The sequence below is a fragment of the Lycium barbarum genome, chromosome 10 (assembly GCF_019175385.1).
Source record: "Lycium barbarum isolate Lr01 chromosome 10, ASM1917538v2, whole genome shotgun sequence".
Lineage (NCBI taxonomy): Eukaryota > Viridiplantae > Streptophyta > Magnoliopsida > Solanales > Solanaceae > Lycium > Lycium barbarum.
The window spans coordinates 101,560,539-101,582,150 of NC_083346.1; the positions used below are offsets into that span (position 1 = coordinate 101,560,539).

General features: G+C 36.0%; 1 protein-coding gene across 15 annotated transcripts; it reads left to right on the forward strand.

Moving 5' to 3' along the window:
• The first annotated feature begins 1,384 nt into the window (after window positions 1-1,384).
• LOC132614882 (uncharacterized) lies at window positions 1,385-14,007 on the forward strand. 15 transcript variants are annotated; one of them, XR_009572479.1, is made up of 8 exons: window positions 1,385-1,624; window positions 2,173-2,338; window positions 2,646-2,715; window positions 3,062-3,161; window positions 5,251-5,321; window positions 11,108-11,198; window positions 12,361-12,430; window positions 13,787-14,007. XR_009572479.1 is itself a non-coding variant. In XM_060329432.1 (7 exons), exons 1-6 carry the CDS (start codon window positions 1,585-1,587, stop codon window positions 11,174-11,176), a joined length of 516 nt encoding a protein of 171 aa, XP_060185415.1. In that variant the 5' UTR covers window positions 1,385-1,584; the 3' UTR covers window positions 11,177-11,198; window positions 12,361-12,610. The 15 variants fall into 15 exon arrangements, 7 of the variants coding, with proteins under 7 accessions (XP_060185415.1, XP_060185418.1, XP_060185414.1 ...); XR_009572480.1 differs by lacking the exons at window positions 11,108-11,198; window positions 12,361-12,430; window positions 13,787-14,007 and adding exons at window positions 4,221-4,372; window positions 6,314-6,665; XR_009572481.1 differs by lacking the exons at window positions 11,108-11,198; window positions 12,361-12,430; window positions 13,787-14,007 and adding exons at window positions 4,221-4,372; window positions 6,339-6,665.
• Window positions 14,008-21,612: the final 7,605 nt, after the last annotated feature.

The window sequence follows — 21,612 nt, forward strand, 5'->3', positions numbered from 1 at the left end:
CTGAAGTAGCTTCAACTATCGTTGTATTGTAATCAAATCTAGAAAAATTTCCAGCTTCTTCTTGCCCTACTGTATTACTAGCAAGTCCAGGGAACATTCCAATTGCTTCTCCAGATTCTGGAACTTCTATCAGCCCAATTTCAACCACATTTACCCTTAGAATAGGCCAACGACGACCATCTTTGTCAACATCAGCTAAATAAGTGAGCAAATCATCATCATCCTTTATTTCAGAAAAATGTGCTTTTTCCGTTGCAACAATGCTGAGCATGTAAGTGATTGAGAGATCCTTCGGCGCACAACATAACTTACACCTAGTAATGACGATATCAACAAACTCATCATACATAACATCCCTCCTCACTAGTATCGGTACTGTAAGACCACCCTTCGACTTCCAACTATAACGCTCATCGGTCTCTATCCATTCACCATGTAGATCAACTGCTAATAGTATTGTGTCCCCCATTAATTGTCACAACACCTGCGGATATTACATAGATACATATTAGAATTTGTGACAGTATTATAGTCAGTACAGTATTTATACATGGATAATTTATTTGCAGGTTCGCAGTGCAAACAACTTGTGGTTGTTTAAACAAAGTTTGGTTGTTTACATGGAGCCTGCATGTGCAGTGCAAACTCTTAGCATAAATACCATGCAGTTGTTTAAACTACATATGAATATTTAAATAGTGTAGTTTTTTAGTGTAAACACTACATGGAGATTTTAAAAAATATATGATATTTATGTAAACACCATGTGTAATGCAGGTCATTTGTGTAAACACCATCCAGTTGTTTAAACAACATGCAGTTATTTATAAACAACTGCATGTTGTTTATAAACAACGTGCAGTTGTTTATTAACAATATAGAAGAACAAAATGTTTAATGTAGAAAACGATGAAGAACGTTAAATTATTACCTTAAATCACTGAGATGAAATGTTTATCCCCTTTCAAGCAAATTCCCAAACAATGTATTAACAAATTACTATCAAGAACAGAGAAGTAACACAAATTAAAAAAAAATTGGTTTAGTGATGAAGAAGAAGGCAAATGCAGATTTCATTTTTGTTTAATGAAGATAAATCTAACCCTAGTTTGAAGAGAGCAAGGCGTTTGGAAGGCTGGAATGTGTTGAGATTGAAAAAAAAAAAAAACAGATATGGAAGAAGACGAAGATGAATGTGGGAAGGGTTGTTGCTTTTCCCGCTGAAAAAATGAGCTGACAATGGAAATTTTTTGTTGCCCTTTTGGCTAAAAAACCCTGTATATGTTAGGCCTGTTTGTAAATAGAAAAACTTTGGGGTGTATAAAAATATTCTTTTTTAAATCAGCATAACCTAATTATACTAGAGTCCCTTTTACCCAATTTTTAAAACTTGTATCCTAAATCCTCAAATAGATAACTCAAAAGTCCCTTTTAATTCTATCCCCAAACAAACTCGCCTCTCCTTCTCGATGCAATTATTAGGGTTTCTGTTCTCACAGTTCCAAAATCAGTAATAAGCTAGCGCCTTACTTCTCAGAGCAAAATCGAGGAAAATTGAGAGCATAATCGGGGGACATAATTGAGATGATCGAACTTAAAATCTACATTCAGTGGCTCTATTTAGGTTAGCAAAGAAATGTTGCTCATGAATTTATATTTATATATCTATATAAAAGCAGGCCATAGGCCCGCTGACGTGGCGCAACACAGATGCAGAGATTACATTTATCTTTACCACAATTTTTTGCAAATTCCTTTGGAAAAAAACCCCAGAAACATAAAACACTACCTTTTCTCGCTCGACGCAACGTTTCAAGTTTCCCTCCTCAGTTATCTATCCAAATATGGCACTTCATCGGTGCCTCACTATTTCCAGTTAGAATTGGAATCAGCACGGAATTAGAAGACCTACACGTACATTCAACTCCACAATTAAACCTCTTCCAAGTTTAATTGATAGATACATACATTGGAGGCTCTGGTGGGGTTGCAAACTTGACCGTTTATTGCTTCGGTAAAGTATCTATACTTGAGTCGTTCATAACGTTATTAGAAAACTGGACGCTGAGCCACAATCATCTTCAAATATCGTCAAACCATGTTTTTCTACTATGTTATTTTTCAAATAAAAATTCTTATTTTTCAACCATGTTATTTTTTCTTTTGTCGCAGTGTTGTGCCCCAACTGTTGTCAACACGTTTTTGGAGGATTGATTCCAAGTGGTGTTTTAAATTCTGAAGAAGTAACTTCTGACACCCATAGAGTGTTCGATGAAATGGCCCATAGGGAAACCTTTCGCACTGCTCCAGAAAATGTCGCCAGTGATGCTGCGAAAGTGTATCTTCAGAAGCTATGACTTCTTTAGTTATATTTGGAGCACGAAAATTTTTGCCCCATTCGTTTCAAGAATCGAATGTGTTTTTTTTGAATTTTTGTTGTCTTTTAGTTTTACAATAAGTTATGTTTCCTGTTTTATGGTGCGTGATTGATGGATGGACTATCATTTTTATGGTTACTAATTATTTATTGGTAATATTACTTCTTATTTGAAGAAGCATATGTGTTCTTACTGGGTAGTTTTCAAAGTCCTTATTATTTATGTCATGGCATTTGATTTTGATGGTGTTGTTGGATGTTTGATTAGGAACATGAAAGGAAGATGGAGCAAATTGGCTACAGCTTTCATCAAAGTAGTAAGGCACCAAAAAAAAAAGGTGATTACACATTTCTCCGTCCACGCCAGACACCTTCTGAAACAGGCTTCTAGAAGTTCAGGGGGGGAGACTTTTACAAAATTCAGCTCTGAATTTTTTTTGGCACAAAAAAGTTTCCAAGATTAAATTCTAAATGCGAATATTTGGTACTCGGTCATAATAAGTTAAAAATTAGTCGTGACGTTCACGTAAATACTTAATTGCATATTCTAAGAACTGAAATATACCTTTATGTTAAGACTATGCCCCTGTATCTCAATAATTGATATATACATAAATTATATCTTCACCAAAACCAGGTTTATGGTGATTGAATTCTTAAGTGTCACTTATTTTCCATGTGCAGGATGAATGTTTGGCGGATTATTGCAGACCATTTGTCCATCAACGGCACCAATGGATTGGAAGAGGCTACACGAACTCACAGGGAAGATACTACCTACAAGGTTAGTAAAAAAGACACTCATAAACTTGCCAAGTTTTTTCATCACACCCTCATCCTAAAGACTTTGTGGTTAACTCCAACGAAAGTTAAACATGCTTAGCTCTGCTTTCATTATGAAAAGAACAGGAATTGGAATTAGCTACGCTTTTTTTTTTTTTTTGCTAAGCCATCGGTAAGTTATCGACATCCAATAGGATTTTTGGATAATCAATCGCTAAATAGGATTCGCGACAGAATTTTCATCGCTAATTCCTTTTTCCTTTTTATAATCTTGGGAAATGGAAATACTGCTCCTGGGATATCTGTTCGCTTTCTTTTAGTAGAATAACTACTTCTGAATCTTAAAAATAGTACCCTGTCTAATACATTCGAAGTCACATGTTGAGTTTAAGCTAATCTATTATCTATGCAGAGTCAATTCGACAAATGGTTGTTTTATGGAACTGATGACTGATGTGTACTAACGCAAAAATAATAATGACTGTTTCATTAGCAATATTTATAGTATTTTAGAATCTTTAGACCTTAGTTATCAATTTTGCAAAAATAGTTGAACTTCAGAATCTTTGAAGTAAGTCATTGTCTTAATTTATTGATTAGTGCGAAAGTTGTGTCTATGGGGTTTGTTATGGGATATAAGAATTATCTTAACGTCGTGGGTTGACATTGAACTGCTTCACCTGATTACTTTACACTATTTTTTTTTTTGTTTTTTACCTTTAAATAGACCCTTGTGGTCCGGCCTTTCCCCGGACCCGCGCATAGCAGAACTGAGTACACCGGGCTGCCCATTTTTATAACTTCAAAATCTTTCAGCACTTAATTATGCTAATCAAGCTGGTGTTAGTCTGAAGTTGAGTTCTTTATCCTTCAACAGTATTGGTGGTCAAGTCTACCTTGTGAATGGTGCACTTTTAGAGTTCAGGTTCAAAGACAATAAATGCTATATTTTCCTAACCACAGTGTTTAAATATTTATTCAATTGGTAAATCCACACGCTTATTTAATTGTCTTTGGTGGTGTATTTTTTTCATGTATTATGGTTAAACGATACCTGTAGGAACATCCCACTCACCAACATGGACCCAGGGATGCTTACGTAAGGTTATGCAATGCATTCAAGCTATGGGATTTATTCATTCCAGACAAACCCCGACTCTTGGACATCAAGATCTGTATTTGTTCCTGAAGTAGGAAATGAAAATGTTGCATGTATTATATTTTGTGTCATGTGAAGTATTTTGTGTCATTCGTGGTAAGAACTTGTATTTTTTCCATGCCGTCATCTATATATATATATATATATATATATATATATATGGGATTTATTCATTCCAGACAAACCCCGACTCTTGGACATCAAGATCTGTATTTATTCCTGAAGTAGGAAATGAAAATGTTGCATGTATTATATTTTGTGTCATGTGAAGTATTTTGTGTCATTCGTGGTAAGAACTTGTATTTTTTCCATGCCGTCATCTATATATATATATATATATATATAAGCAGGCCAAAGACCCGCTTATGTGGCATACCTTAGAAATCAGGAATTTAATTTATCTTTTTCCTTTGTATTCCTAGGTTTTGCTTTGACTTTATGCGTCCCTTCGGCTACAGCGATACAAAAACAACACAAATCATAACTGCTGCTTTCTCTTCTCCTAAATTTCGGTGGAAGTTTCTGAATTCCCTTGAAGTTGTAATTTGGATCTTCAAAAAAATGATGAAACAAAATGGCAATTCCCTTATCCCCGATCGTAATTTGTTTTCTCGAATTGCCATGCCAAAAGAGAAATTGCCCCAAGTGCTGATCAGTCTCTGAACAACTGATCACAACCATGAGAATTTTCTGGTTCGATATTTATCGATCGGTTAAATGATCTGTAAATTTATCTTTTATAGTATCTGAATTTCGTAACTCAAATGTTTCTTTTGGTGGGGGCTATTCCGAAAATATTCCTTTCGTCATCACTGTGCTAGCGAGTTCCCAGAGCTTAAGTCCGTGTTTTATCAATTCAATGATCTTTAATATTTTGTCCTCCATGAATTTGTATTGACTTTTGACTTTGCGGTGATGAGAACTTAATTAGGCAATCGTGAGGGCATCGGAAGTGAGGCAGAGACTGCAAAGAGAGAAGAAATTTTGTTGGAACTTGATCAGGTAATTGAATCTCATTACAAACTATTACAGTTTATGTTTACTTGAGTTGTTGAATTAGATGAAAAGTGCTTTATTTTTTTCCAGAAATGTTATGGACCAGAAAAAGTATGATTTAATGCCTTTGATTTATCGGTTCTTTTGTATTACAAATGTCGAGTTATAAAATGACAATAGGAATGCTAAAAAATCAGATCATGCAGTACTTCTGCAGATGTTACAATGTAGAATTTTTAACCCAAGTAAAATTTCAACTAAACTCAAGATAGGTATTCCTTCAAAGCATCTCCTATTTTATTCCTTTCAAATATGGCACAAATATGTAGAGGAGTTTTCAATATGTTGCATAACACTTCTTACTGTTGTAGTTTTGCACTCGTTGAAAAAGCTTGTATCGTCAGATATACACGTAGTTGTTATTATATACCATTTAGGTTGCTTTAAACAGAAAAGTTAAAACATGATGTTACAGATGAAAATTAGTTTTTGTTATGTTTCTTCTTTTTTTATGTGAACTAATTTATAAAAGATTGCCTTGCTTATATCTCTTGCAACTACATTTATGCCGCAAATAAATATAAGCAGTAACTTGTAGGTATTCTTCGAAGATACTGAACTACTATTTTGTTTGATTAAATGCTTCGCCATCTTCTAATTAATAATTTCGCCTATCAAGGTTAAGAAAAAAAAATACACTTATCAAGTTTACATCTACTTTTATTGACAAAGCTGTTTCCTTTGATATATGTCCTTGCCCTGTTTTCATGGATATATTTTTCCATTATCTAATTACTTAAGGCTCTTTCAACAATTAGAAACTCATTGTTGCATTAAACTAGCTATTTCATAGGTACGTTGATATGCTTATGTTTTCATAATAAACCACAAGAATATATAGATCGTGCACAACAATTTTGATCTTTTAATGCTTACTTTAGCAATTTTACTACTTTGCTGTTAATCCCAATCAATACTGCATTTATCTTTTCATACAGTAATTAAGCTACCTGAGATGTCCAGGATTTTGACGGACATGAACAGCTCACAAATGCGGATTCAATATCAGAAAATATAAAAATAAAGCAAGAACAACTAAAAACCGAAATTTATACAGGAGTTTTGCTACATCCTTCATGCAAAGAAGGACAACACATATATTGGTTTTTGTATATATATTATGTTCTCACATGTATGACTTTTGAATAACATTGTTAGGTATGAACTCTTATTAATGCCATCTTCTTTCTACTTTTTAGCTTGTATGGATTCCCTGTCTCCTTTGTTGTGGTTCATAGTGCAAAATAACTTATTTGTTGAATAGAAGTATCCATGTTATATTGTTGTGCTCATCCTGAGTCTCCTTCAACTTTGCTTTAGGGTGTGTATTGAATAATGTTTTTCCTTGGAATATCATTCTCTGCATCATTTGCAGTGTTTGTTTGATATACAGTTGACATATGAAACATTACAAAGTGGAGGATTTGTGAATCGTAAATTAATTCACAAATCTATTTAATTGTATTATGGAGCTGAAGGAGGTGGGAGGAAAGAAAGTAAACAGGACTCAAAAAAGTCCTTATGAATTAATTGTCCAAGCAAGAGGGCGGAGATGATTGCTTTCCTTATGAAAAAAACCGAACACTAGAAAGTAACAGGAATCAAAAAAGTCTTTATGCAACGTCCCATTGATAGTTTTATCTACACACCAAAAGTAAATATTGAGTAGGCAGTAAATAAAAAGATAGTGAAAATTACTGTTATGACCCTCCTCGCCCAAGATAAATAAGCTTCATTAGTGTAAAATATCTAATGGATTCTCTATTGACATTATAAGTGCGTAATGAAAATTGAAATGTCAGCATTAGAATTCTGCTATATAAAGGATGTAATTAAACTCGCACCAAACAATACCTATGCGATACTTAAAATAAAATAAAATTCAAAGAAACTGCAATTCAGAACTTCCGATGAGATAATTTGGTACGTTCTAATTATCAATCAAAACTGGTACATTTTTTGTACACAAAAATAGAGAATATGACATTGCAAGCATTCATTAGAGCTTCTTTATATATGTGTCTAAATTTTTAACAATAAATGACCTTTAATTATCTACATTAAATGGAGATTAGGAAATGATCATGCATAACCTTAATGAGGTCATTTACCACTGCGCGAAGCGCGGATAATTTACCTAGTTTGTACATAAACCTGAAAGAAAAAGCAATTTTACACAAGACCTACCAAACCTGATACTCAATCTAGTTCAAAAACAGTGTTCATTTATGAAATTAAGAAAAAAGTAATTTTATTTTTCAAGATATATTCTTATTAAGTACTAGGTGACCAAATTTCAATGCATATTTAATTAGGAATAGTTTAGTCAAATTACTTTTTTTCTTTTCTTTTCTAGGAGTTAGTATATTTTTAAGGGGTGTGTGAATGACTGACTAAATGGATACTTTTTTTGAACCAAGGAAGTATCCATTCTCCATGTTTCTTTTTTTTTGGTTGAAGAAGTGATGAAATTGCCTCTTTAATCTTAAAGAAGAGTGAAGCGCTTGAGCATAACAAGAAGGCAAAAGAAAAAGATGCTTTGATCCCTAAGATCATTCCCGATTGTTTTTCCTATCTGTATGTTTGCTCTCTCAAATTATAACCAGAAATTGGAGAATATTTCAGTTTATCGAGGACATGACTCTGGATAGAAAGGAGGGTGTGGAGGTCAAGTATCAGGGTAGAGGGATAGTAAGTTAGCGCGTGGATTTCCTTTCCGTACCAGATTATTAGTACACCCTATGTTTCAATTTATATGACACTTTTTTCTTTAACAACACCTTTCTATATTTAGTAATAATTTAACTCTAAAATTCTCATTTCACATTTGATGAAATGATTTCTAGCCACAAAAATTTCTTTGACTTGTTTTAGACCACAAGATTCAAAAGTCTTTCCTTTGTTTTTTAAACTTTATTCCCGGTCAAACACCCTCATATAAATTGGGACACAGGGAGTATCTTTTTACGTTTGCTTATTCTTAGATTTCTAGTACAACCTGATTGTTTCTTTCACTCTATTTATCTTGTTTATTTTATTATCTTGTTGATGTTACTGCCTATTATTACTGTCACCTTTTCATCTCTTCTTGAGGGTCTATTGGAAACAGATTCCTTACCTTACACTCTACCAGGGGCGGATCCACCCTTTAGGGTGGGGGTGGCATGGTACCTCCTCAATTAATAATTTTTTTATAAATATTTGATCCTGCCACCTCCAGTCGCAAAATTAGACAAAGGTGCTACGACTGATAGACATAAGTTTGAATCTATCTTGAACATTTTCTGACTCCCGTTTTTCTTTGCGCTTTTTTACTTCCTTTGTACTAGTAATTCCCTTTTCGGCCCTCTCAATTTTCTATTTATCTTTTTATTATTTATATTGTCTTTCCTCTTTTCTATTATTTTATCTGGGATCTCTAGTGAGAACACCCAAATAGAAACTTCAAAATCCCTTAAATTAAGCATTTCTCTTAATCTCAAATCTGTGAGTATTTAAATCGAAATACTTGGGTCTCAACGAGAATTTTGGATAATTTTTTTTTTTTTTTATAATTTCTTTTGTTTATTACTCCCTCCGTCCATGTTTACTTGTCTATATTTGACTTGGACCACTTTTAATAAACAATAAATAAAATGAGAAATGATTCGAGTGCTTAATAATAAGGGTAAAATAGGTCTAAAATGGGAAATTATGTCTTGGTTTTTCAAACTATATAACTTCAAGTAAAAGTGGACATATATTTTTAGTATAATAGACAAATAAAAATGGACGGAGGGAGTGTATTATAAAAAAATTATGTTATTCTATAATTGTTAAATTCAATTTAAATCACTTTACTACTTAAATTGTGATGGAAATTTCGTAAGCACTGCTTAGAAAAAAACATGAAATTTATGATTTATTTTTGAAAACTTACAGTTTATCTAATTCTATATTTACTTATGGGGAGTATTTACCTGTTGAAGAGTTTTTCTATTATTTTTCTTATTTTGATTAGTGTAATTCCCTTATTTAAGATGTTATTTTACTTGTGTAAATTCATTTTTTAATATACATAAGAGATGCACCTTGGTGAAAATATTGATTTTACTTCTGTTGTTAGTGAAAGTTAATGAGTGTGATTCCTTGTTTAAGATGCTAATTATGTTCGTTTCTTGATTTTTGAGATGTAATTTTCATATTTGCTAATAAAAAAAAACTATTAAGTTGACCCGAATAAACTAAAAGGAGATGGACCCGAGCCAAATACACATTCCTAACAAGATGTACATTGAATAAAATTATGGCATCCGCCACCTTCAAATCTTAGATCCGCCTCTGCACTCTACCCTCCCCAAACCTCACTTGATGGGATTATACTGGGTACGTTGTTGTTGTTGTAAACCAGAGAATATTTGGACATAGCTGTGTTTACTGTTCAGCAATCAGCAACATGACAGATCATTTGGTTCAGTAATTTTCTGAACGGATGCGTTGCTACTAAGATTGTTCTTCCAGGATTTCTTTGACTAGTTTATTTCACATTGGGGGGATAACTTATTTATTTACTTCATCGAGCATGCAAATTACTTTTGGCATTGAGACCCAAGTTGATTTGGTTAAAGTAAACCGAGGGTTGAGGTTCGTCCAGTGGAGTAGATTTTAGAAATTGCTGGACTGCGGTGACTCTGCTCTGCTATGTTTCTCACTTGTAGCTCCTTTTGCCATGCCAATGTCAGTCTTTGACATCAACATCCTCCTTCTAGATTTTTCTTATGCACCTTTCTATAATTAGTAAAAAAATCCACAACCTGTCCTCTCAGGTCGAGCATCTATTTCATAATCAGACTGACCATGGACTATAATAACTAATGGTGAGATATCAACTTAACCAGAGTCTCCTGCTTCCATATATTGTGTGTCAAGGGAATGTTACTGATATGTCAAATTTTTAATAGCATCCCCTAATTTAGAGTGGAGTAGCTTTACTGCTTGTCTGAAATATTAGTGACTTTTAGTCTTGGTTACAATAGAAAAATAATATGATCTCACTTGTTTTACGTTCAGTGGTAGAGAATTCCCCTACCCCCTTCCTTGGGGTGAGTTTCCGTTATCATTAGTAAGTTGGATATTGTTCATAGTGCTAAAGTATGGAAATGCCCTACAAAGATACGATTTATTACAAAGCATTATCGTGTGGAATAACTTACACATGGAAGGTGAATGTAAGAGGTCTAAGTTTGTTGGTCGTTATAGTGTTTTGACCCATTTAACCTTGTTACTCTTCCCTCGAGTCCTGTTAGTACGAATTCAGGGGTGAATTTGTGTGTAAATTTTGGCAGGGGTGGATCTACAGTAGCGGGTGTGGGTTTTTGGAAACCCACATCCGCTAATGTAGGTCCTATTATTATATTGAAAATTATAGTCAAGTATAATTATTTTCAGTTTGGAACCCACAACTAAATGGCTGATGGTTCAATGGCAAGGGGGAGGGGGGGGGGGGGGGGGGGGAGTTGAAGTGGGTTTTGTCCAGATTGTACGCGGGATCGATTCCCGCTAGACTCATGTTTTTAATTCAAATTTACTTCTTTTGTTTTTCAAGAAAGAGAGTAACCCCACGTTTCTTCTTTTTAAGTCAAACTTGCTTCTTTTTTCCAGCAAAAGAGTAACAGTAACCCCACTTTTATGGTATGATCTAATCTATGGTTAATTCTGCCCTACTTGGTCTTTTTTTTTTTTAATTTATGCAGGACAAAGGTATTCTCCTCATAACATACGACATTGGTTACTTCTCTCGTTCTTTTTCCGGAATGCTGTGATTTACTTGTGGGACTACACCTGGTATGTTGTTGTTTTTTTTTTTTTTTTTTTTGGAACCCACAACCTTAAAATCCTGGATCCGCCTCTGAATTTTGGGTCACGTGAACACATGGTCACTCGACTAATCTCGATATATTATGTGTATAATTCTAAAAATATATCTAATATTAACTAAGTGAACACATGATCATAATAGGCTGAGTGAAGCATTGGTCAAAGGTTATCTTTGTATTCTCAAGGTCAGGGATTCAATTCCCAGCTCGGACAACTTTTTTAATTTTTGCTATTATCTTCTAAAGCTACCTTTTTACCATTGTAATTATAAAACAACTTACTTCTTAAAAAAATGTAATTAATTATCTTTTGCTCGGGAAGTCGATGTCCCCATAAAAATTTATATCTTATCTTAAAGCAATAGTGAACCCATTCTCATAAAATCCTGGATTCGCCTCTGAGTACGATCTATGACTTAGTGAAGTCATTGGTTTGGGTCCCAAGACGTTCGGGGATGTTTTGAGTCTCAAGTGAAGGCTTAGTTTCATAGTGTTGGGGTTGACTTGGTCAACATCGGGTTAAAATGATCTCTTTGGGAATTCCGAGGTCACGGATGAGTCCGTAACGTGGTTTACAATCAAAACGCATATATGGTTTGTGTTCGGTAGGTTCCGGATGAGTTTCGGGGGCTAAAACGAAATTTTGATCATAACTATTGGGCAAAGACACCAATTAGCATGTATGTATAGTTTGAGTGATTGGCCAGTGCAATGCATTGCATTGCACATCATCATATTTTGCATTGCACATCACTACATTTTGTTCTGCATTATTATATGCTCGTTGGGTTTTGATTTTGGTATGAATGTTGAATGCCTATTGTGATATAAATATGACCATTGACTGAGTTAAATTCTGGATTAGTGACTCTACCTAGAGACGGAACTTGAACTTGTGATTATCAGGTGAGATTATTGAGACTTGACAGACTTGTGGTTTAGAAGTTTCATCTTAGGTTATGACTCTGTTATGGGATATTCTGTGACTTGGATTTGAGTATTAAGTGTCTATCTGTTTATTTTGTTGATTTTATGCTTATATACGTGAACTAATCTTAGTCGGCCGATGGTGCTTACCGGTACATAATGTTTGTACTGATACTACCTTGCTGCACCATTTTTGAGTGCAGATTGTGTTCCAGAGATTTCATCCAGATTACATCTCTAGTTGGAAGCTAGTTTGCTCAATTAGATCCGAGGGTGAGCTTCTACCTATGCCATGCCACCTGAAGATCTCTCTTTCCAAATGTCTACTTTAAATTCTAGATATTATTTATTATTATATTTGACATATATTTCATTATTTAGACATTGTTGGTTAGAGTCCTTGTACGATGACTTTTAGATTTTAGGAGTGTAATAGTTAAGCTTCCATACTTATATTATTTATTATTGGGAAAAGGGTCAAAAATACCCCTGAACTATTCGAAATAGGTCACTTATACCCTCCGTTAGTTTTTTGGGTCAAAAATACCCTCGCCGTTACCAAATGAGGCCACAAATACCCCTCTGGTTAACGACTTGCCACTTAATCCGACGTGGCAGTGCCACGTGGAAAATATTATCCACGTGGACGACCACGTCAGCCTTTTGAATAGTTCAGGGGTATTTTTGACCCCTCCCTACCCCCCCCCCCCCCAAACCTAAAAAACAAAATTAACAAAAGTTTTTTCTTTTTTCACCGGCCACCCCTCACCCCCCTTCCCTCGCCACCCCACTCCCCCCACCCCCAAAAAAAAATTTTAAAAAACATTTGATACTTTTTTTTGTTTTTACACCAGCGCACCCCCCACCCCCAAACAAAAATACATAACATCTTTTCAAGAAATGTTTTCTCGGGTGGGGGTGGTGCAAAAAATCAAAAACAATTTTTTTTAAAACAAAATTAATTTTTTTCGGTGGGTGAGGGGAGTAAGAAACCAAAAATAATTAAAAAAAAAAATTCAAAACTTCTTTTGAAAAAAAAAGGGGGGAGGGGGTGGGCAAAAACCAAAAACAAAAACTTTTCAATTGTTTTTTGAAAAGACGTTTTGAATTTTTATTTTTTTTTAATTTTTGCACCACCCACCCACCCACATCCCAACAAAAACAAATTCTTGACAAAAAGTTATTTTTTTGTGTGTGTGTGTGTAGGGGGGGGGGGGGGGGGGCTGAGGGGTGGGAGGATGAGGGGGGATGGTGTAAAAACAAAAAAACATATCAATAAAATTTTTAATTTTTTTTGCGAGGGGAGGGGGGGCAAAAATACCCCTGAACTATTCAAAAGGCTGACGTGGCCGTCAACGTAGATAATTTTTTCCACGTGGCACTGCCACGTCGGATTAAGTGGCAAGCCGTTAACCAGAGGTATATTTGTGGCCTCATCTGGTAACGGCGAGGGTATTTTTGACCCGAAAAACTAACGGAGGGTATAAGTGACCCATACCGAACACACCCTAAGCTTCATTCAGTTTGTTGTATGATTTTCTTGGTATTGAAACATTGTTTCACTATAATTTTTCTTTTTGTGAGTTCAAGGATTACTTCACGGTTTTGTTTCTGATATTATTTTTACAGCAAGACGACAATGAAGTAGTCGGAGGTTGGAAGGGAAAGCTAATCAGGAGTTCATCTGGTGAACAAAGATGGGGTTTGTTCATTGCTAAGAAGTGATTATCAAAATGATATTTGGTTCTCTTTTACATTCTTGACACCGATATACTCGCATGATGTTCTGTTGGCCTTGTAATAATAATATTCTCGTATCTTTAGGATGTATTATATATTGTCAGATTGGATCTTTATATATAAAGTTTCTTTTGTAATCTCGGAAGGATTTGTTCTGAAAAGGGCTTTAATCAGATATTAATTTCCACTAAAATAGATCATTTTTACTGACAATTATTGTGTCTTTATTGGGAATAATAAAAGCAGCAAAATATGTTGGATAGCACATTTTTAGGGCAACTTTATAAGCAATAATAATCGCTGCTAAATAAGCCGTTAAAAGTAATTGCTTTTAGCGGCAATAATTCGGGTCTTTACCAGCACTCGGCATAGATGCTGCTATAACCTTTAGCGGCCTTGGAGGCAATGACTGTGTAGTGGCCCTTGGAGTATTTTACTCAGACCTACAAAGTGTAAAATCCTTGCTATAGTGATATCAGTTGGTCCTCTCGGCCTGTGATTTTTCCCTTTTGGGTTTCCATGTAAAAATCTTGGTGTCATTATCGCTCTTTTTTATTCTTGTTGATTAATCATATCACGGTGCTACATTATTATTCCGCTGTAAATACCGTGAATATTATTTTCGTGGCGGGTTTATCCCCAACAACTAGTATCAGAGCACAGGTTCTGCTCATTCACAGAAATATTTTTTGCGGTGGGCCGTACTATACTCGGTGAAAAAAAAATGTCTGGAGTAAAGTACAAGGTAGCAAAATTCAACGGTGATAGCGGTTTCTCAACATGGCAGAGAAGGATGAGGGATCTGCTCATCCAACAAGGATTGCACAAGGCACTAGTGGAAAAATCCAAAAAGCCTGAATCCATGAAAGTTGAGGATTGGGAAGAAATGGATGAAAAGGCAACTAGTGCAATCAGGTTGCACTTAACAGATGATGTGGTCAATAACATCATCGATGAAGAGAGTGCATGTGGTATTTGGACAAGGTTGGAAAACCTATACATGTCCAAGACGCTGACAAACAAATTGTACCTAAAGAAACAGTTATACGCCTTGCATATAGGTGAAGGTACAAATTTTTGTTCACATTTAAATGTGCTTAATGGATTAATCACGCAGCTGGCCAACCTCAGAGTAAAGATCGAGGAGGAAGATAAAGCCATCGTGCTCCTGAACTCGTTACCATCATCTTATGACAATTTGGCAACAACCATCTTGCATGGTAAGGACTCAATCGAGCTGAAGGATGTCACATCAGCTCTTCTACTCAATGAGAAGATGAGAAAGAAGCCTGAAAATCATGGTCAGGCTCTCATCACAAAAAGTAGAGGCAGGAGTTACCAAAGGGGTTCGAGCAACTATGGTAGATCTGGAGCTCGTGGGAAATCTAAGATTCGATCCAAGTCAAAAGCCAGAAATTGCTACAATTGCGATCAACCAGGTCACTACAAAAGAGATTGTCCAAATCTAAAAAGGGGCAAAGGTGAAAGCAGTGGCCAGAAGAATGACGACAACACAACTGCCACAGTACAAAACAATGATAATTTTGTTCTCTTCATAAACGAGGAAGAGGAATGCATGCATTTGGCAGGTTCAGAGTCAGAATGGGTGGTTGACACAACAGCAACTTACCATGCCACACTGGTAAGAGACCTTTTCTGCAAATATGTAGCAGGTGATTTCGGCACTGTGAAAATGGGTAACACAAGTTACTCAAAGATTGCGGGGATCGGAGACATTTGTATCAAGACAAATGTCGGATGCACATTGGTTCTGAAGGAAGTGCGCCATGTACCTGATTTGCGGTTGAACTTGATCTCGGGAATTGCCTTAGACCGAGATGGATATGAGAACTATTTTGCAAATAATAAATGGAGACTCACCAAGGGATCACTAGTGATTGCAAAAGGTGTTACTCGTGGCACGTTGTACAGGACAAATGCAGAAATATGCCGAGGTGAATTGAACGCGGCTCAAGATGAGATTTCTGTAGACTTGTGGCACAGAAGAATGGGTCATATGAGCGAGAAAGGTTTGCAAATTCTTGCCAAGAAATCACTCATTTCTTTTGCCAAAGGTACAACGATAAAACCTTGTGACTACTGTTTATTTGGTAAGCAGCATAGAGTCTCATTTCTGACATCGTCTAAAAGAAAATTGAATATGCTTGATTTGGTATATTCTGATGTTTGTGGTCCAATGGAGATAGAATCGATGGGTGGTAACAAATACTTTGTTATTTTTATTGATGATACTTCACGAAAATTGTGGGTTTATATCTTGAAAACCAAAGATCAGGTGTTTCAAGTTTTCCAGAAGTTTCATGCTCTGGTGGAGAGGCAGACGGGTCAAAAGCTAAAGCGTCTCCGCAGTGACAATGGAGGTGAGTACACTTCAAGGGAATTTGAAGGGTACTGTTCAAGCCATGGGATCAGATATGAAAAGACAGTTCCTGGAACCCCACAACACAATGGTGTAGCTGAGAGGATGAATCGTACCATTGTTGAGAAGGTGAGAAGCATGCTCAGAATGGCTAAACTGCTTAAGTCATTCTGGGGTGAAGCAGTTCAGACAGCCTGTTACCTGATCAATAGGAGTCCATCAGTTCCATTGGAGTTTGACATACCAGAAAGAGTTTGGATCAATAAAGAGGTGTCCTACTCGCATCTGAAGGTGTTCGGTTGCAGAGCTTTTGCACATGTACCGAAGGAGCAGAGAACAAAACTGGATGAAAAATCTGTTCCCTGCATATTCATCGGATATGGAGATGAAGAGTTCGGGTACATACTGTGGGATCTTGTAAAGAAGAAGGTCATCAGAAGCAGAGACGTAGTTTTCCGAGAAAGTGAAGTTGGAACTGCTAATGATCTGTCAGAGAAGGCTAAGAATGCTATAGTCCCTAACCTTGTTACCATTCCTTCTAACCTTCCCAAAAGTGCAGAAAGTACGACCGATGAGGTTGCCGAGCAGGGGGAGCAACCTGTCGAGATTGCTGAGCGGGGGAGCAACTTGGTGAATATGCCGAACAAGTGGAGTACCCTATTCAGGAAGAAGAAGAACAATCTCAACCTCTGAGGAGATCAGAAAGGCAAAGGGTAGAGTCATCCAAGTATCCGTCCTCAGAGTATGTCCTCATTAGTGATGAGGGGGAGCCAGAAAGTCTGAAGGAGGTGTTGTCCCATCCAGAAAAGAGCCAGTGGATGAAAGCCATGCAAGAAGAGATGGACTCTCTACAGAAAAATGGCACGTACAAGCTGGTTGAACTTCCAAAGGGTAAAAGATCACTCAAATGCAAGTGGATCTTTAAACTCAAGAAAGATGGAAATGGCAAGCTGGTCGGATACAAAGCTCGATTGGTGGTAAAAGGCTTCGAACAGAAGAAAGGTATTGATTTTGACAAAATTTTCTCACCTGTTGTCAAAATGACTTCTATTCGAACCATTTTAAGCATAACAGCTAGCCTAGATCTTGAAGTGGAGCAGTTGGATGTGAAAACTGCATTTCTTCATGGAGATTTGGAAGAGGAGATTTATATAGAGCAACCAGAAGAATTTAAAGTAACAGGAAAGAAACACATGGTGTGCAAATTGAATAAGAGTCTTTATGGGTTGAAGTAAGCACCAAGGCAGTGGTACAAGAAGTTTGACTCATTTATAAAAAGTCAAACTTACACAAAGACCTATTCTGATCTATGTGTATACTTCAAAAGATTTTCTGACAACAGCTTTATTATTTTGTTGTTGTATGTGGATGACATGTTAATTGTAGGACAAGATAAGAAGCTGATTGTCAAGTTGAAGGGAGATCTATCCAAGTCATTTGACATGAAGGACTTGGGCCCAGCACAACAAATTCTGGGGATGAATATTGTTCGAGAACGAACAAGCAGAAAGTTGTGGCTATCTCAGCAGAAGCACATTGAACGTGTACTAGAACGCTTCAACATCAAGAGTGCTAAACCCGTTAGCACGCCTCTTACTGGTCATTTGAAGTTAAGCAAGCAGATGTGTCCTACAACAAAGGAGGAGAAAGAGGGCATGGCCAAAGTTCCTTATTCATCAGCAGTCGGAAGTTTGATGTATGCAATGGTATGCACTAGACTTGATATTGCTCATGCAGTTGGTGTTGTTAGCAGATTTCTTGAAAATCCTGGAAAAGAACACTGGGAAGCAGTCAAGTGGATACTTAGGTACTTGAGAGGTACTACTGGAGACTGTTTGTGTTTCGGAGGATCTGATCCAGTCTTGAAGGGTTACATAGATGCTGATATGGCAGGTGATCTTGATAATCGTAAATCTACTACTGCATACCTGTTCACATTTTCAGGGGGAGCTATATCATGGCAGTCGAAGTTGCAGAAGTGTGTCGCACTCTCTCCAACTGAAGCAGAGTACATAGCCGCTATAGAAGCTGGCAAGGAGATGATATGGCTGAAACGGTTCCTTCAAGAGCTTGGATTGCATCAGAAGGATTATGTCGTCTATTGTGACAGTCAAAGTGCAATAGACTTGAGCAAGAACTCCATGTACCATGCAAGGACGAAGCACATCGACGTGAGATATCACTGGATTCGAGAAAAGATAGAGGATGGATCTATGCAGGTCAAGAAAATCCCTACAGGTGAGAATCCTTCGAATATGCTGACCAATGTGGTACCAAAAGACAAGTTCGAGCTATGCAAGGAACTTGTCGGCCTGCACTCAAACTAAAAGCCCGGCGTTGCCTCCTTCAGGTAAATGGGATTGGAGGGGGAGATTGATGAAGTCTATCCCATTTGGTGGTAATTGGCATGTGCCAATTTAGTTGGCTACAAATTGAACTTGGAGCCAAAGGAAAATACTTGGAGCCAAAGTCAAATTCTTGGAGCCACAGGAAAATTTGTGGATTACAAATTTTGGAGCTTTTTCTTTTTCTTCTTTTTGTGGTTGGAGGCCAAGTTTGGTCTCCTATAAATGGAGAGCCATTCTTGCATTTGTAAACACACCAAACAAAGAGAGAAACAAGAGTGAGGCAAAGAAGAGCGAAGCATTCACAGATAGAAAAATAGTCTGTGAGGAAAAATAGAGAGTGTGAGCGATATTGTAGTGAGGTGGAAAATCTTAAAAGAGTGTAATTTCTTTTGAGTGTGTAGTGGCCTTTGGAGTATTTTACTCAGACCTACAAAGTGTAAAATCCTTCCTATAGTGATATCAGTTGCTCCTCTCGGCCTGTGGTTTTTCCCTTTTGGGTTTCCACGTAAAAATCTTGATGTCATTATAGCTCTTTTTTATTCTTGTTGATTAACCATATCACGGTGCTACATTATTATTCTGCTGTAAATACCGAGAATATTATTTCTGTGGCGGGTTTATCCCCAACAACAATGACATTTAATGAATCATTGGTAAATGTTTTAGCGGCAATAAAGAAAAATGTATTGCCACTAAAACTCTCTTTTGGTGTGATGGTTATCTATGACTTGCTACTTATGTAATCTACCATATACCATAAGACTTCTAAGCTAAGGAGTTGATCATCTGAATGATAGCTACTATAAAAACTACCATCTCTAGCCTGCAACTTCTCTTATGCAAAGTAACAATCCATTTTAGTCTGTTTAGTCCTCTTATAAATATGACAGTCCAACTTCATTAAATGATGCTGTACGTCTAACTCTTTGAGCAACTTGTTCAACCACAACAATTGATCACAAGTAGTCAAGGCCGTGCCCATATAATTCACTTCAATGCTAGATCGAGAACATTTTGTTTCTTACTTTTTCGGAAAATCACATTTCCAATATTGCTATATTATAGAAAGGGCCGTTGGGGTCGGACGAACACGGGTAAAGTAGAAATTACAAATGTGTGTCATGGGTAAATTTGTATTTTACTATTGAATTTAGCCCTTTCATTCTCTTCAATTTCCTGACACGTTGTCGGTTTTTGCATTTTTGTGGGACATCTGTCTTTCACTTTCAAGTCACTTACAAGCTTCCAATTTTACTCTTGATTTTCGCCCCCTTCTTCTTCTTTGACTTTCCCTATTCTTTACGAGCTCCGTTTCATATTTCTTTCTCTATACGTATATTATTGGTTCTTCTGATATTATGCATAGCTGAAGTGTTGCATGTAAGTAATTTTTTTTTACTGTAATGAAAATTTGAGATTTTAATGTAAGATTTGAAATTGGGGTTTTAACAACTCAATTCGACCAAGCGATGGAAGGCACGTAGGATTTTTCTGGTGTGCAAGAGGAAGCGGGTGAAGGTTGCAAAGAAGCTGCTTCATAGTACTGGTCCGTAGGCAGCTCAAATTGAGTGAGAATGAGAGGTTATTGATGAACTTTTTACTTCCTAAGAAACTTTTCTGACAATTCTGAAGAAAAGATCAAAGGAATTGCATAGGCTTGATTAGGTCCGAATCCAAGAAACCGAATAGAAGAATGCTTAGAATTAAGAAAATTTGTTAGTCCAGACTACAGGGAATATTATTTAGAATTCATGTACTAAAAAGTCCTATTTTTCTTTTATTGAGACCCAGTGCATTTTATCAATTTTACTCTAATCTTTGTAGCCTACACCTTAGTCTCGGTAATTGTATTTGTTAGTACATCTTTTGTAGAAGGTTTATGGTTTCATTTTCTATCGTTCTAAGTTCAGTTTCTAGTATAGTTGGTTTATGGTTTATTTGATCCTCAAGGGGACCTGTAAATTTATAACTTCTAACTTTAAACTATAACTAAAGCAAAAAAAAAAAAAAAAAAAGGGTTTAAATCATTGAATTAGTTGTTGTACAGTCATGGTGAAAGGAGCTTTAATGACTCAAATATAGAATTTAAAATTCACTGGGAAGTATTTAATTTTGAATTTTAGGTGAAACTGTTCTTTTTCCTAATTGTATAATGAACTTTTACGAAATTGATCGATAATTAAAGGATGCATGACTTGAAAGTGATTTTTTCACTTGATATTGATGTCTTTCTGTCTAGATATGTTTTTGGGAATGGACTTCATATCATCGGTGCTCACAGATTCGTCCTTGTCTGGAACTGAAGTAAGTTTCTTAGGTAACACTTATTTTGTTCAAACAAAATTCAGGATTCCATCTCTCTCTTTCAGTCCAAAGATAATAGGAAATGAAAGTCGTGGAGGTAAGTTTGAAATCATATTACCTTTTTCCTTATTTTGGTGCATCTCTTACCCTGATTGTGAACGGAATTATGAACATTCTGGCCATGCTTTTTTTTTTCTTTTCTTATGAAAGAATATTAACTGTTTTACAAGAAAAAATTGAAATTTTGTGGCTTGAATTGGTTCATCATCATAGAATTATGGCATTTTAAGGAAAAAGAGTTGGTTCAATTTGAGCAACTGCTGTCTTGAAAAGGAATAGTTTTAGATATTTGAATCATGACATATCTCTGAATAAACTTATGTAAGTTAGTGTTGGCCACTTTTCGTACATACTATTTTAAGTGACTTGACTGTAAGACTGTAATGTTGAGATTTATCAGATTAAAGTTTGGGCAATATGACTGATACTATGGATCGGATATCAACATAGTGAATGAATTTGTTTGCAAATAACTGGTTCCTTTTGCAAAAATTGAAGATGTCATGGTTGTCAAGTCATCGTTATGTAGCGTGGTTTCTTAGCTTCCTTTTTCTTGGAATAACTATCAGTTCTTTTCTAAAAGGTACAGTGGTGAGTTACCAAGAAAATTCAAATATAAAACT

Excerpts from the sequence above, each read along its gene's own strand:
- LOC132614882 (XM_060329431.1), top strand. The coding sequence starts at position 1,585 with ATGATCGAACTTAAAATCTACATTCAGTGGCTCTATTTAG. Across the intron at positions 2,716-3,061 it reads TAAGGCACCAAAAAAAAAAG|GATGAATGTTTGGCGGATTA; the intron begins GTGATTACACAT and ends TTCCATGTGCAG. Across the intron at positions 5,322-6,338 it reads TTTTGTTGGAACTTGATCAG|GATTTTGACGGACATGAACA; the intron begins GTAATTGAATCT and ends TGAGATGTCCAG.